Consider the following 16,881-nt stretch of genomic DNA (forward strand, 5'->3'; position numbering starts at 1 on the left):
AGTAATAGATATAATAATGGATAATTAAGCCATCCGTCAAGTAAGTACTGCCTAAATAATTAAATACTTCATCACTAATTAAATAATTAATTACTAACTAGTGCCATTTGCGTAGCAGAATGCGGCACTCAGGCTTTCACATTTTACTACTTTAGTCGCTTAAGTCCCTCGTAAAGTTTTTTGTTTCTCCGACTGATGAGAGCGCTGAAAGGAAAGCATTGAGAGACCGTTGGTAATTTCCAAAAACATGTTACAGGGTTGGCATTGACCGACAATAAGTGACCAACATTGGCACTAAAAGTGATGCGGTTCAACCACCGAACGGCCGCATAAGAGCCACAGAGAAAGAGATTGTAAGAGCCGCGCTCCACAGCCGGTGTGCCCTTCGCGGCATTTGAACGGGTGGCATGTAGTACGTACGTGTCGTGTAGTTATGCTAGATGTAGAAAACCCCGGCTACTTCTAGTTTGAACTACTTCAGGGCACCTAGCGACTGAAGGAAACTGATGCGTATCAAGGAATGACTGCCTGTGCTCGATTATGCGGAGCGATAACATGCGGCGGGGGGCCGAGTTGTCTAAACCGCCGTCATCGTAATAAAACCACCGGTGTTGGTTCGAATCAATCGCGTTCAAAGACGGAAGTTTGCTTTACAACGCTTCGATACGCTTCCTTCAGTCGTTATGAAGGAAATGGGCGCTAGAATCATAAATGGGGAAAAATGGGCTCCTTTGGTTGTTTCATGCCCCTGGCTATGCTATGCAGGGTAGAGTATGTTTGGTCTGTTGCTTAGAATCGCGGCGTTCTGTAGACAAATACGCATCTAGAACGAGCAGTGCAGATTGTTGGGACAGTAGGTGAATTGACATGGCGAAGAAAACTTTACTCGAAACCAGACAGGACACAAGGAAGAAAAAGATACACGCGCACGCGGACACACGCACGCACGAGCGCAAATTTACCAACTATAATCTCAGGAAACAAAACGCCACCTTAAAAAGATGCGTAGAGACACCAGAGCGAAGCATATTATTCAGACACTTTACGTATGGAAAGAGGATATAGAGTGGTCCATGTGGACAGACACCTAGCTGTAAGAAAGCGAGGAATGGGAGGCGGAAGGGTTGTGGAGAAAGTAAAAACTGTCGGGAACCCATGTACAATATATGCGTACAGAAATAAAAACATTTAATAGCACCGACAGAAGTGCAGTATCGCTCCTGGCGTTATTTATCTGCAATAATTAATGAATATCTCAGATATATACAAACAATAGTAATGAGGCCCGAAGACTCAATTAGTTCTTCTATAATCTAAAAAGAACCAATATTGCTCGTACCCATCATATAGGGATCGACTGAGGATTTCCGGCGACGATATGTCACTGTAAATCAAGGCCGCATAAAATAAAAAAAAAAAATCAAATGAATATTATAGTTTTCCAGATGAATGTTTGAATGAAGCCATGCGTCTTCCATCTAGCAGAATAAGAAGAAACCAATGTGTACTCCGTTTCGTTTTATCGTTCGCTTTTACTTATTTGATGGTTATGGTGAGGACGATGCCGGTAATGATGAAGAGTGGATAGATTCTTTTTTTTTTTAACAGATGACGCTGGGGGGTTGTCACGTTAGGTTGAATTGAATACGCAACGGTGACAACTAGAACTAGAAATATAGTTGTTTGATAATACAGCTTCCCGAAACTATTCGACACGAAGAAAAGGGCAGACATCAGAAGAATGAGGCATAGACAACAATGATGAAAACAGGAAGATAAGAAGAGCATCACACCTAGGGCACTTCCGAAAAAAAAAAAAGATATTCGAAAGAGAGAGAGAAAACTTTTAATGAGCATATAATCAGTAAAAATTCGCAGGAGCTGGGTGGTCGGTGCCCCTAGTCCAGGGCTCCGCTGGCAGCAGCTGACTTGCGGACTAGCTGGATAATCCAGGCTTGCTGGTCCAGGTTGTCGCTGGTCAGGGCCGCCTCCCACTGCTCGTGTGTCGGGCATGGCACTATTAACATTGGGTCAGGTTTGTCCTGGCATTCCCAAGCGATGTGATAGAGTGTGGGGCTTGCACCGCACCAAGGACAGTAACTTGTGTATTTTGTTGGGCTTATCTTATTTAAAATTTGAAGATTAGGGAATGTGTTTGTGTGTATTTTTCTCCAGTCTATAGCGTCCGAGGAAGGAAGTTGTTTGTGTGGTGGTGAGAAAATTCTTCTTTCTAACCGTAGGTGTTCCAGCCTGTCGCCGTAGGGTCCTAGGAGAGGGGTGAGGTAGGGATGGGGATCCGCCCGGTTTGTGAGAGCTCGGGCTAGATCATTCGCTACCTCATTTCCTTCTAGGCCTTCGTGTCCAGGTGTCCATGTAATTGTGTGCGTCTGGGAGATGGAACGTAATATTGCACACGCTCTTTTGTGAGGTTTTCCGGCCAGGTAGTCCCTGCAGGCTGGTTGGGAGTCCGTCACTACGTGTGATGACTTCTTTTGGTTGTCTTGTGTTTTTATGGTGATGGCTATTGCCAGTGATTCCGCTTCCGCAGGATCCTTGGCATAGATCGAAGCCTGAATAATTGGCCTCTTCTTGTGGTCAACTGCAGCTATTGTGAACTTGCCAGGTTCGCCGTAAGCCCCTATGTCCACGTAGACAACTTCCGCGTCTTTAGACAATTGTTTTTCCAATAATTTGACTCTGGCTTTCCTTCGACCCTTCTGTAACTCATGGTGCATGTGCTTGGGTATCGGGTTCACATAGATGTTGTTTCTTGTGGATGTCGGAATTTGTGATTTGATCTCAGAAGTTCTTAGTGCCTGCCATAGCCCTAGTTTTGACAGGATTTCCCTACCCGCCTGCGTTGTAGTTAGGCGTTGTTTCTCTCTAGAACCGCCTCCTTGAGCTCCTCGAAGTTGTTGTGCACTCCGAGTGCCCAAAGACGTTCCGTTGATGTTGTTGGCGGGAGGTTTAGGGCCATTTTATAGGCTCCTCTTATGATAGTGTCAATGGCCCTTTTATCAGTGAATCTAATTTCGTGATATGGGAGCCCGTAGGTAATCCTTCTAACGACTAGGGCTTGTACAAGGCGGAGGGTGTCCTCCTCCCTCATCCCTTTCCGGTGCCAGGTCACCCTTCTAATCATTCTGGAAATTTGGTTGACTGTGGTTTTGAGTGTTTTGATTGTATAATCCACTCTCAAATTGCTTTGCAACCACAGCCCCAAAACTCTGATCTTGTCCTTCTCTTGAATTATCTGGTCTCCTAGAGAGAGCTGAATTTCTCCTGGGGACTTGTAATTTCTTCTGTGTAGCCTGATAAGTTCGGATTTTTCCGGGGAGCATTGAAGACCACTCTCCCCGGCAAATTCCTCGACTAGGTCAATAGCGGCTTGCAGAGCTTCTTCTTTTTGCGCCAAGGATCCCTGAGTAGCCCAGATGGTGATGTCGTCCGCGTATAAAGTGAAGCCAATATCAGTGCGGGTCAACAGTTTTTTTTGCTAAATTTATCATTGCTATGTTAAATAGCATTGTAGAGATTATAGAACCCTGCGGTGTACCTTTGTTCGGCATGGGTACTCGAGTAATTCACTTATCCACAATGTATATGTGTAACTTACTCAGGTCGCTCTTGAGTTTCGGAATAATTTAACACGTTTTGCATCCTGTTCTGGTTCCCCGAACGCGTTGGCCGACCAGAAAGTTCCAACGTGGAGGCAGCAAAAAAAGATAAAAAGTGACAATATTGTTGCAATTTGGTCTATATGTTTGCGCAGTTAAACAAAAAAGCACTCGGGAGCAATTATCACGTGTCTTCTCTGAAGACTGCCGTTTTATCTTCATTCACATCGACATCATCATTATCGCTAACGTCGCGCGAGCCGATGTTCGGCGGAATCCACATTGCACGCCTCCGCGAAGAGAAAGAAGTCAGCACCTCGAAGCCGCCATTCCATTCACTGCAGGGGTGAGTGAAGTAGTTCTTTTTTCTGACCGCGTTCATTCGATAAACCGTTTGGGCTTTCCATCGTTATTCGGGTAGTCTGCTCGAGTTCAGTGCCCTGTGCTCTGCAATGAAGCGCAAGTAGTGTCGTAGCTGCCTTCGGAAGCCTGCCGCTGGCTTCCAGTATTCTGTCAAATCAGGACCGAGTCGAAGGCCGCTGAATGGTTTTAAAGACGAACGCAGTCGACGGCGTTCCCAAAGGCTCGTTGTTTGGTTATCTCCGACGCTTTCTTAGTGTGTGTTGCGATGCCTTACTAATCCGTCACGAAAAGACTGGCTTGAGCAAGGATCGAGCTAAGAGCTTTGGAAGTTCGTAAGAAGTGGGTAAGATGCTATGCTGCAACAAGCCGCCTTGGCGAGTTAGTAAAGTTAGTGCTGCAATTGCTCATTTGTCAAGCCCGTGCGTGACGGAGAAGCATAATACCCAGAAAGGTGGCGCAACAAACACAAACGAAGAGACACAACATACGCGCGTGTTTGTGTTTGTTGCGTCACATTTCTGGGTATTATGAAGCACCAACTAGCCCCTCAAGCCGTTATTTTGTGATGGAGAAGTATCACTTCTTGAACCAATACCGCTTAAGTAAGACCAGTTAAGTCGCAATGATTATTTGCTGCCTTTTTTTTTTTGCTTTTGGATTGTGCGGTTTCTATTGGCTTTAAGATGCGTTTTTTTTTTTTGTTTTGCTCAGCCAAGTATTTATGTTCTATTTTTGTGCAGGTTTCTGTTTGATACTTGCCTATTTGCATACGTACCTACAATGCGTATGTGATTGTACGCTCTCTTCTGCAATTTGGACTGCGATTTGAGAACGAACTTGCGCTGTAGCGCCTCGTCCAGATAAGCAACCATCTGTTCAAATTAAGAGCCACCTCGGTTAAACGGTGTAAGACAATTTCATGACTAGTTCGTGGCCGTCACTTCACTTGTGGTCCAACCATGAGCTACTTATACGTTGCTATTGCTTAGACAGTTCGCATTATGGGTTCCTGGCTCTATTTTACTAATATTTTGTAGCCCATGACCAAGGAATTGTGGTCTTCGGATATTATCCTCTTCGTGCATGTGCTGTTATCCTTTCCATCGGGCAACTGATTCCTTTGCTGACCATTTCTTCTGTGCTTACGGCATGCCTTCGGAAAGCGGGATAAAAAGGCTTAAGATAACTGAAATTGCAGCCTGTCACATCTTTATGATGTTCTAAATAGTGGATAGCTTTCAGAAGTTGCTCCTTAATAACCGAGCTCTACAGCTTCGACAACACGGTGTTGTTTGCGGGCGATGTAGAACGTAGTGGTAGGTTCATACTAGAAGGATGGTTTAATTCGTGAACGGTGTATTTAGTCTACATAAATGGTCCACGAGACTCCAGATGCGGCCCTCATGTATAGTTTACCCATACGATAAGCTAACTGCTCGTATTACGTTTGTGGTGATTCTGAAAATTTTCTCTTTTTGTGCCCACCAGAGATACTGTGGTGCGAATATTTCGTAATGTTCTGTTTTAGAGACTGGCACGGGTGTTTGTTGAACGTAGATTACAGTTTACCTGTCACATGATAGCGCGTGTGATTTGCTGAACTGCTAGCTTTATGCTGTAAACAGAAAATGTGGCCAGCATTAAACCCCCTTCCTTAGCTTCGGAGAGACAAGATGGATAAAGCCTCATTCGTATGATGCTGAGCGAGCCTGAAGAGCACACAATTAGGCTCCATAATGTTGAGTTGCCGGCTGGCACTTGCAGTAGAGGTACAATGCCACTGTACCTTAAACGCTTCTTTCTTTGTTAAAACTATCATAGGAAGGTTCAAAAGACTGTGTTGTGCTATCAACCAACTACATCAAACAAAATTTCTACTTGCTTTTTCAGACCTTACTAAACATAATGAAATGTAATGTCGCCAAACAAACGTTGGAATTGAGGTCTCTCTCTTACATAGCCCCTGAAACTGGTCAGCAGTAACCCACTAGTCTCAAAAAACGTTGAGGCACTGGCTTGGTGTATAAAGATCAAATGTTCATCGAAGCTGACGCTCTCGAAAATCTACTGTTGTTACGTGGCCCATATTAGTTCTAGGACAAAAACATCTAAATGTTGCTCTCTGACTGGGTGAACATTAATTGGGACAGCAAATTATCCCGCCACATTCGGGATTCAGACAAGTTGCTCCGCGCCAAGGAGGAAGGAAACAACTTAGGAGAGGCCTTTGCCATTCCCAGTGCATTGGAGAAAGTGTGGTGGAAGTGACGTCAAAATTTAGGGTTAGCCAAGTCAGGCCATTAGCAATGGCGACGCTGTGCTATGAAAACTCTGGCCACTAGCAACAGCGTTGCTAAGGCCCCTAGGTACGTGAGCGTCGCGGAGAAAGAGAATGCGGAGGGTAAAGGCGGAGGAGTGACGTTGCAACGAGAACGTCGAGCAGGGCCCGGCTTCAAAAAAAATGACGTCAGGGCCTCTCCTAAGTTCTTTCCTTCCTCCATGCTCCGCGCAGCTCAAGACCGAAACACAGCGACGAAACAAAAGCTGCAATAGCTGGCTGTCCACATCATAGTTGGCGCCACCATCTACAAGCGTTGCTGAGCTGCCACACGAAATAAATTAATTTCGACGCAGTTTAGCAAAGTGTGCGGATGGGAAGGGAAGGCGATTCCGAGCTGTGGATGTCGCTACTATGCCCAGGGTCAAGAGTGAAAGGCTGAAAAACGAGTTTCAAGAGTCAATAAAGTCTCCCAGCCGAGTGAAAAGCGTATTGCGACATACAGCTTCAGTTTAAACTTAAAGCGAAAGATCCTGGTTTCAACACTAAGACCATTAAACGGGATACATTGACACCCAAATTCTGCTCTCTTAGACGGGAGGCCGGAGGAAGGAGGTGAAGGGAAGGAAATGGCTGAGGGACATATTGCGCAAGTGGCTTGGAACTGTAACTCTGTCAAGCAAGCGGTGAAAAGCCGCCATCCTATTCGGTGGAGGCCGCTGGATTGAATTACAATGCGACTTTGTAGTAAAAGAACCTCGAGTGAACGACCTTTGTGTTCAATTTCGATGGAGAAGCACCGTAGGAAACGTCTTTCAGTAATGTTTGCTTCGCTTTCTCTTAGCCCGGGACTCGGTTGTAGCTCGAGGTGGGGAGTAGCGTACGTTATACTGCCTTTCTTGCCAGCCATCCATTCTATGAGAGCTTTCTATAAGAGCTCTTGAAGTTTTAGTAGCCTATTTGACTATATGCATTGCGCTTTCAGGTGCAATTGGGTCATGATACCAAGTTTGGAATATAAAATGTTTGCTAATGGGTAAGCATTAAGTTACTATATACGCACTTTAGTGTCATCAAAGGTTGTCAGCACGATTGTGCGTTCATTAAGAGTTAGAAGAAAATTAATGATTACGTAAAGTAGAAGTTGCAAACTTCTTTCCAGATGCCAAATTTGGTCTATGTGGAAGGATTAGGTTATTAGAGGCAAAAGGTCAATTAGATATCGAATAGCGTGACGTGTATTAGCGCGGAGACGTGCAAGCCGGTAATGACATACACCAAAGCGGTAGTCGTCGAAATTGTAACAATAAAAGAAAAAAAAAGACAAATAAAGGGTTCAAATTAGTTATAAAATGAATAATTAATATCTTTTTATGCAAAATATAATTGAGACATAATTTTCAGAAAAAAAAGTAAAAAAAAAAAGATGCGCTCGTGCTGATGTTACAACGACGCGGTTGTCATGGGGACATCCGCCTGTGACGTCAGAGCTTTACCTAGCAACGCATGACGTCATGGGGCGGCGCGTTAGGAGATCGTGACGCGTTTGAAAAAATAACGTCGCCACTGGTAATACCATGGCGTGCCTTAGTACAGGGTTACGTCATGGGAGAGGTGGCGGCGTGCGCGTCGCCTCCGCTTCAGCTTGGATTGCACTAGTCGTTATCTTGCTGTCGGCGCGTGTTGTAATGTGCTGCGTGATTGCGCGTACGAGATACGTTGCAGTATGGATGTGCCGTCTGCATCTTCAGACGGCGCGTCTTCAAATTCTTCCAGGAAGTCCGGCAGGAGGAAACGTATATCGTCTCGTGTAAAGTAGAGAGAGGCGATTAGTGCGAATGAGCGTCAATACTTTCGCATTGCTCCAATACGGTTCGCCGCAGTGATTTCTAACGCTTTGAAGCGAAAGCTTCACTAAGGTAGGTAGTTCGAGCTGCGGGTATGCATGGTTTTCACCTTGAGGGAGATTTAGAGGTCAAACTTCTGTGTTAACCTTCGTGGTCACCGTATTACTTTGGGGCATAGTCACATAGGCCACCAAGTGGCCCGTGATCACTGTCAAGGTCGAGGTTTAGGTCACAAGGTTTAGAGGTCAAACTTCTTTGTTAAGTATGGTGGTCACCATGTGACTGGGCAGTCACGTAGGCCACCAAGTGGGCCGTGACCGCTGCGAAGGTCATCACGAGATTTAGAGGTTACACTTCTATGTGAAGTGAGCTTGGCGATTAGCTCCGCGTCCTTATGCGGAAGGTGCACGTTCGCGTCAGAACGAAAAGCGCAGGAGCTGGCCCGCTCCACTAATGTGCGCACTGCGCACTGAAACCCGCTTCAAGAGAAACGCATGAAATTGAGATTATCTAGAGCGCCAGCTAACGGAGCTTTTACAAAACCTTCGAGTATCCAACGGCGCAGCAACAACGTACTGCAGCCCCGTCCTTTCATTGCGGCATTTGATGGCGTCTTCTTAGGGGAACGTCGAGGAGGGCCCGGCTTCTGCCGCATTTTGAAAGTAGACAAGTTTGCGACGCTTAAAGCCCAGGTTGCTGCGAGATTACCGCAAAAGCGCAAAGGGGCAGCTCAAAAACGCTACGGTCGACGGCACTTTGGCTATGTGCTACTCTCTTTCTCGTCGCTAGGCCCAGATTGTTTACTGTCAAATCTGTAACAGACGGTGCTTTGGAATCGATCAACGTTTGAAATTAATCAGCGCTATAGCAAATTGTCTACTCATGGAACTCGATTGCTGTGAACCTCACTGCCTGATTGTACAAGAAATGCTTGATTAATTTATGTGACACCTTAGCAGGGGAGCTAGCATACACCAACACCGGATGAGCCGATTTAGTACCGGCGGTATTGGTCAGCTTAAGTTTTGAGTCGAGTACAATACGAAACACGGGCGTTGGCATTTGTGCGTCTCCCTATGTCCCAGAGGTCAGACTGGCCCCCATAACTAGAATCTTGGTGTTGGTAAGAATGCATAGTAAGAGGCAGCGCTAGTTTGTAAGCGAGCTCACAGACGATTCATACAGAGTTGTCAGTAGCTTATCGGAGCAGGCATTGCAGATGTGGCGATGGCTGATGTCAGTTTATGACGTCACCAGAACATTTCAACATGGTGGTCGCTTTCGCGGCCTCTGTTTCAGTCACTTATTTCTTAATAGAGTGCGTGTATAGAGAGCTCATACGATGATAACACAATAAGATGCACTATTGTATATCGGAATAGAAAACTACGATATGTTGGACGACCACGTTGTGAGGCCTTAAGCGTTTTTGTGAGGCAGGGACCCTTACAGGGATTAATGGAAAACGTAAGTTCACAGGAACAAATTTCAGAGGCTTTGGCTTTTTGAAATAATCTCGCTATTGATGCCCTTCTCACCATGCTTGGTGAACGTCAACAAATAGCACCGAACATTGCACCCAGAGTTCACCAGGTCTCTACATAGGACTTCACGGTTCCTCTGTAGTTGCACTGAAAAATTGAAATAATGCTGAGATTATTCGTGTATGACAGCGCACTGGTACAAAGGAGAAAGAAGGGACGAGACATAGTATTGTGCTTCCGTTCGTCTTTGTGCTAGTATGTTGCTATACTTATGTCACATCAACTCGCCCATCAGACTGCATTGTTACATGTTCAGGGGTTATCGACCTTCTGCGGATTATAGCTCTTTCAGTGCTCTTTATAAATTGTCATTAGAAAGTAACTGAATATTCCTATAAGCAATTTGACTCGATGACAAAAGTGGACCGTTTTCTTCTTGTATTCGGGGTGTTTCGGCGAAGCCAACCACACATGCTATGAAGTCCTATATCCACACATATATACATATTTGTATTTAAGAAGGCACTGAAAAATTTAGGAAAGAAAAAACACTTCCACATATGTATCTAGAACCGCTTGTAGTATCAGTTCATGAAATAATTTCCTGAATATCATGGCTAGCGTACGAAGGAATGCCATGGTAACGTATACGGAGCACTAAGAGGCCCCTGATTTTATCCACGCTTAAGGAAAGCAGTGGTAGTAGCGACTATATATCCAGAAGCTTACTGTTCTTTTCTAAATGTAACCGAAAGCCGAAAGTTAAAGTTTATGTGTACTCGTGCTAGTGGACGGAATTCTAATTTCGACACATTACTACCAAATGAAAGAATCTTGGGTGAATAGTTATTTCTTTCCAACTTATTTAAGGAATAGGGAGGCAAAGCCTTCTTCTGGGCAAGGCGTAAGTTCACAGGAGGCTTGGTATTCGAGTTTTTATGTAGCCTGGACAGGAGACGAGGCAAAAGAAGACATTATCGCATTCAGAACAGTACTTCGGAATAAAAAAAAAAATTCCCATACGATATAGGCATTGTTAGCGTGTAATATGAACAAAACAAAGTTGCACATGGGAGTCAAAAGTCAAGAATGAAAATGTAAGGAGTCCTTTTATCTGTGCGACAGCAATTTCGCGTTCATACCTGCCTAATATTTAATATTTTAGAACATAACCAGCCGCAAAAAGAAATACTTAATTATTGTTCATTCCTTGGTGTTAATTCCTATTCGTTGTGCTTTTCTACATTATTTTGCTGTTCATAATCGTTCACCGATTTGGTGCATACATTGTATTCGAGCTTCGATGCATTTTAGTTTTAGACTCTGTTATAACGGCCAAAGCACTGCTTGCACCAACATCTCCCTTCGAGTCTTGCTCGTTCCGTTACTTTCTTTTGGGTCTGTGTACTGAAATAAACACTCATGGAGCTCGGCGCCCCTGTGTCAGTGTCTATAAGTGGACTCGCTGAAGAAACTGGGTACTCAGTAACTTGCAAAATGCAAGGGTGCGTTGGTGGAGATTTTTCGAGAACTCGATAAGTGCTAGGCGTGACGTCACACACAGACTTCCGGGTAGGCTTTTTCAAAGCGTATTAAGGACGCGGTTTAGGCTTAGCCAGCACTAATTTCATCAGGATTAGTTTCATGACTAAGCATAACTTCGCCTTACTGCACCTGACATCTCCGGGTGAAGTGTGCTGCTTTCTGCTGCCTTTTGTTTGGTTTGAGTTATCGCAGTTCACGTAACAGCGAGATATATGAAATCTTTCTATAGTTTTTTTAAGGGGCTCTTATGATAATATATTATGCGTTTCTTTGGAAAACAATGGTAAATATAGGTAGGCTGATTGGGTTCAGTACGGAAAAAGTTTCAAGCCTTTCTTCTCATTCGGAAAGCGTTTTTAAATAAAATTTGTCCGCACTTTCGAAGCAGTAGGGGACATAATTAATGACGTTACAGTATCATTATTTTCATGAGAAGCGAAGTAGATAGTACATGGTTAGAGCAACACCTTGAATGTTTTTCTATGACAGATATTCTGCAGTGTTTGAAAACAGCACAAAAACAACTTTTGACATTCGGTATATCCCGAACATCCTTACTGACGCAGTGTTATCTGAACACTCATACAGAAACTGAGCTAAGTCAGGATATACGTGAAGGTGTCAAGGAATGGAATGCTAGATAATGTAACACCTAGATGTATTCTAAGTCATGGTAGCAGTTCAGGTGATACCTGACATGAGACGTCAGCGCCGCCTGCTGTCCTCTTCGTTTCAGTGCCCTAAATATGACTGCGGCTTAGCTCGGCTAAGCCCGGTTATGCAAGCTAAAGCTTTGTTATGCTTAGTTATGCCTTGTCGCTAAGCCGGGTTAGATTCATAGAGATAACCTAGCATCACCATGATGCTCGAATGAAATGTGAAGTAGTTGCCCGTAGAGCTTATTCTGATTTATGCCACCTTCGCAGACGAGGCTTCCATACGGCAGGACATCAAAAATTCACGGGACTTTGCTGAAGCCGTAGCCAATGTTCTGATCTCGGACGAGAAAGGGGCAAGCGAATACCACCGTTATAGTCTCTGTTATAACGATTTTATCTCACCAAGACTTCCGATATGTACATGTCATCTTTATTTGTTTATAGACATGTTTATTCTTTTGAATTTAAGGGTTAGTTGAAAAGATATAGAGTACGTCTTGCAGTATGATTTGAGGATTGGACAAGTTGGTAGCTAATTTTCGTGTGGCACTGCGGGAACCGACGAAAGGTGGAGGAAGCCACACACAGAAGAGCGCCGAAGGTTTTGCTCAAAAACGTGGCTTTTTGGGATTGTTGGTGCGTGAACATAGCGAGATTGTAGCGCAGAACAAGACAGGACACAAGAAGAAAGGAACAACACGAGCGCCAAACTTCCAACAAATTTTATTTCACTAATGAAGCACATTTATACGCCAAATATATGAAATCATTTTTGCTAACAGTATCTATGCATTCTGGAACCCAGTAAAAAATAGTCTTGCATTGAAAGTGAATTTTAACTTTAGCCGTACTTTGATTTTAATTTTGATAACCAAAGCTATAACTTTGAATCCATCAATCCCTTCGCCGACTTCTCTTTTAGGCGTACTGACAGCGCACACTCATCTAACCTAAACAAACCTTGACCCGACTCATCGCTCACCCACTTAGGTCTTCATCGTGACGTGATGTTAGCATGAAGCACCAGCAGACCTGACCTAAGGTTGACCTGAACGGCCTTCACTCGCTACTACTTCGTACTGTGACCCCGACCAATCCGGAAGCCCTCCGAACCGTTCCCAACCAGGCTGAAGCTGTGACGTCGCGATGAAGCCGGACGGGTCCCCGCAAAAGTCGCTGTCACTGTTTTCTCAGTGGCATGCGGTCGTCTTCTACTTTGTCCTGGTCGTGGCTGACCGACTTCAGAACCCGTACGAGTACAAGCTCTACTATTACAACAAGCTAGAGCAGCCGACCATCGCCCTAATCTACGCGGCCGGTGCTGTGGGCGGTTGCCTGGCCGACCTGTGGGGGCGCTCGCTGTCCCAGAGGGTTGGCTGGAAACTGTCCGCACCTCTCCTTCTTGCCATGCTCATTCAGTCCTGCTTGCTCAAAAAGAGCACCCGTGTTGGAACACTGATGTTCGCCAAAGTGTTGGCCAAGGTAAGTCACCTTCTTCGGGCTTCCCAGATCTTCGCGATTAAACTCAGTGGGCGTTGTGGTTATAAGGAAATGAAAAGGGGAGTAACTCTTTCCTTCAGCACGGACACCTTAACCGTGCTGTAAAGAAACGGTGTTTGAAAGAGAGGATGATGGAATGCGGAAATAAAGAGCCCCCGTATTGGGCGCTCGGTCCTAATTTTCACTGCCTAATGCTGTTTAATGCGCACGGACGATACACAATGCGTAGGCGTCTCTGTCACTTCTCCTCTAATCGAAACGCGGCCACTGTTACCTGGATTCGATCCCATGACATCGTGCATGGATTCGAAACTGAGAGCTTGTGAGTTACCGAAGCAAGTGGGCTTCGACTGGCAAGCTGCAACGCTACCCCAATCAGGGGTTAAAACTCTGCAATGTCTCACAACGTGATGAAATGGGAGTATAAATTGTCAGCGCGATGGCCACGACTTCCAGACTCGCGTTTCTGGTTCGCACTTCTGTTAGCCGTCGCCTCTCAGTTGTAGCATCGAGTGCATTTCATATAAGTCATGAGGTAGAATACAGAACTTTCTTCCGCATAGCTTCTCTCTAGAATGCTCACGAACCGTGAAATACAGAACTAAAATCTTCCACATTATGGAAGTGTTAAGTTCGAAATTGCCTCAAGGCTTAAAACCTGAAAGTTTGGCGTTATTTCGTAAATAATCACCTTCAGTTATCAATTTTATTACCTGATTCTGTACTTGCCTAATAATTCATTCTTTGCATGTTTTATTTATCTTCTTGTTGCATTTTTCAGTCTCTGCGTGAAAACGTTTCATCGAAAAAATGCCAAAAATAAGCTTTTCAGCAATTTGATTTGGATTATTTGTGCATGAAGCTCAGCCAGTTGTTTACAAGTCTCAAATATAGGTAAAACACTGGCACAAGGCGAAAGAAAACACCTAGAAATCTATAGAAATTTATTCTGCTTTGTTCCTTAGTAGCGCCTTTTTGGAGAGTTATCGAAGATCTGGTTTAGCTCTTTATTGACTGACTGGTAATTTCTCTTTTCTCCATCTTCCCCCCGTACATGTTGGAAGGTGAGCGTTCTCACACTCTTCCCGTTAGCCCTCGGCCAGTTTCACGCCCGGACCCGCCCTTCAGACCTGGCAATCATGTTGGGCATCGGCTTCCTTGGCATGGCATGCGGCGTCGTCGGTAGCCTGCTCTGTGACGTCATGTACTTTGACTGCTACATCATGTTCCGCACATCCGCTATAATCCTTGGCGCACTCTTCTGCTTCCATTGGCTGGCGCCCAAGCCGCAGCCCATCAAGGACCTTGTGGAACCGTACAGGTCCGACCGCATCGTCACCTTTGCCGTGCTGTCCTCAGAGGCTGCCCTGTGGTGCTGCAGTACCATCGTCGAGATGTTCTGGGCACCCCTGGTGAATCCATCCAACATGGACGTCGGCCTGCTGTACGCCCTTTACTGCTTCTTCCACGTCTTCGGTGGCTGCTTCTTCAGGGTGGTGCGGATGATTCAGGGAACTCCTAGGTACACGTTGACCCTGGCTATCATCGTTGCGGCGGTCGGCATGTTTTTTGCATCAGCTGCCATGCCCATGTACCCGGATTCGGTGCTCGTCATCGTGATGGCTATGCTAGCTTTCCACTTTGCCATCGGACTCTGGGGCGCCGCGGTGAGGAGGCTCAGGGTGTGCTCCTGCCTGTCGCCTAGGCAAGAAGCTTACGCCAGATGCTTTGGTCGAGCGGCCGCCGCCCTCATGTTGGTCGCGAGACAGGAGATGGACACGTACTACCTGTGTGGAGTGTTCGCTGTCTGCTGTGCCTTCGTAGCACTTTCCATAGTGCCTGTACAGATGCTGGCGCGCTGGAAGCAGAAGTTCAAGATTGTCCAGGTGCTCAAGTCTCTGGAGGGCCAACCGACGGCGTGAAGTGTGCAGGGCGCCGGGCTGGTCAGCCGCACTGAAAGAAGATGGAAGAAAGACTGCTGGTGTGGTTGAGGGTGGGGTGTGTTTGTATAGTACGATGCATAAACAAGCAAGACTGTGACGTGATGTTTGTCGGACGTTGCGCAGTGAAGGTCGTAGCTGGCGGCGGGAATTGGCGATTGAAGTTTCAAATTATGTAGAAAACTGTGGGCCATGCACTAAAGGAGACGTCTGGTGTAAGTGCGGTCAGTTGTGTGGTAATTTTGTGAGTAAAGGCACAAATGAGCTACTGGAGTTAGTTTTGAGACATAAAAGGTCATGTGTAGGGATGAATAAACTTCCGCACGGTCTGCTTTTAGACCTCCTAGTGGGGCTTTTCTGGCCCCTCCATCCTCTCGACACAAATACACATAAAGCTCACAGTTTTTGAAGTTGAGGAGGAGTTTGAGTTTCACCGTTGGGGATGCTGGCAGGTCCGCAAACACTGGAAGTGCCCGATTACACTTAAAAAAAAAAACCCTGTGGTCTCGGGACTTTAGGCCAAGCATTAACACCGGAATTCTGGCTTCTAGCTCGCCCTATGTTTCGAGTGCTCTTGCATAGCGGCTGCTTGAGCAGGCCCAGACGGAGCTCTAACTCAAGGACAGCATTTGTTGCCTAATAACAGCTACATCTAGTCACACTACTGCATCATATTACTACTGGTAAAATGTGCACTGGAAAAAGCTGAAGGCCTGGCACTCACTATAGTTTGTTTCATGTTTGACGTAGGATCTAAATGTCATAATTTGAACACAGCGTTATCTCATAGCAGGGAAATAATTCTTCATTGAACTTAGCTGATACTTTTCACGCTCTGCACCCTCTACATTCTGTGCCTGTCCGGTTCAACGTTTCGGTCACCAAGTGGGGTCTGAAGTTTGCCTGCGCCCGTCTCAGAACTTGCTTCTTGGCACCCAACAGAGGTCAGCATCTCGAAGCTGCTTTAACCTTCCAAATAATTCTGGTGTGGCTGTCACTTCTCTCTGTTCTTTGACATGTGTTGCATTTCAAGCCGCTTTTACATGACCGTAGTACACTTTGAAAGGGAGGTACTCAGTGAATGGCAATTAGCTATATGACCTCCATTTAGGTCAAACTCGGCAGCAGCTCTGGTACATCCAGCAGCTACTATGAGCTTCGTGTAGGGAGGAAAAAGAGCTGCATTGATTAAATGACAAACGCGAGTAACTGAAATCGTTACGGAGAAGTGACCTGCTGCAACACATCTTTGACTGGGCAGATTAGCGGTGCTCTTTGAGACTAACAAACCGGTTATCGAAGTGGAAAAACGTAGGAAATAAGCGAGCGAGGTAACAAAACAATTGTGGTAGGGGTAATTTAATGACTCTGAAGAGGTTTGTAGTGCCAGATATGAAAACTCGATGTTACTTTTTTTAAAATCGCTTGGGGCACACGAGTAAGTAAACATTTCTGCGCATTCTTAAGATCTACAACATCGCAGAACCTTTATAAAGGCGCAAGTTTTGCAAGTCATGGAAGATATAACAAGAAAAACCGGGAAAGCACTATCCAGCAGGTGCCGTCTTTGCCGAAAGTAACCAGGCTGCGTGCTCTGCTTGCCAGTCGGGTAGGAGAGAATTCGTACCACTTCTGAAGCTGTATATCT

The 16,881-nt window shown here is 45.4% G+C and overlaps 1 protein-coding gene across 1 annotated transcript; it reads left to right on the forward strand.

Moving 5' to 3' along the window:
- The first annotated feature begins 12,788 nt into the window (after positions 1-12,788).
- LOC146181892 (solute carrier family 61 member 1-like) lies at positions 12,789-15,665 on the forward strand. The gene is made up of 2 exons (XM_084575571.1): positions 12,789-13,275; positions 14,358-15,665. Exons 1-2 carry the CDS (start codon positions 12,940-12,942, stop codon positions 15,213-15,215), a joined length of 1,194 nt encoding a protein of 397 aa, XP_084431697.1. The 5' UTR covers positions 12,789-12,939; the 3' UTR covers positions 15,216-15,665.
- Positions 15,666-16,881: the final 1,216 nt, after the last annotated feature.

This window comes from Amblyomma maculatum, chromosome 8 (genome assembly GCF_055883805.1).
Source record: "Amblyomma maculatum isolate TAMU_Amacu chromosome 8, ASM5588380v1, whole genome shotgun sequence".
Lineage (NCBI taxonomy): Eukaryota > Metazoa > Arthropoda > Arachnida > Ixodida > Ixodidae > Amblyomma > Amblyomma maculatum.

What these genes read in the sequence shown, in the direction of transcription:
- LOC146181892 (XM_084575571.1), top strand. Translation starts at nt 12,940, where the DNA reads ATGAAGCCGGACGGGTCCCCGCAAAAGTCGCTGTCACTGTTTTCTCAG. An exon ending in TCGCCAAAGTGTTGGCCAAG is followed by an intron (nt 13,276 to 14,357) that starts GTAAGTCACCTT and finishes ACATGTTGGAAG; the next exon opens with GTGAGCGTTCTCACACTCTT.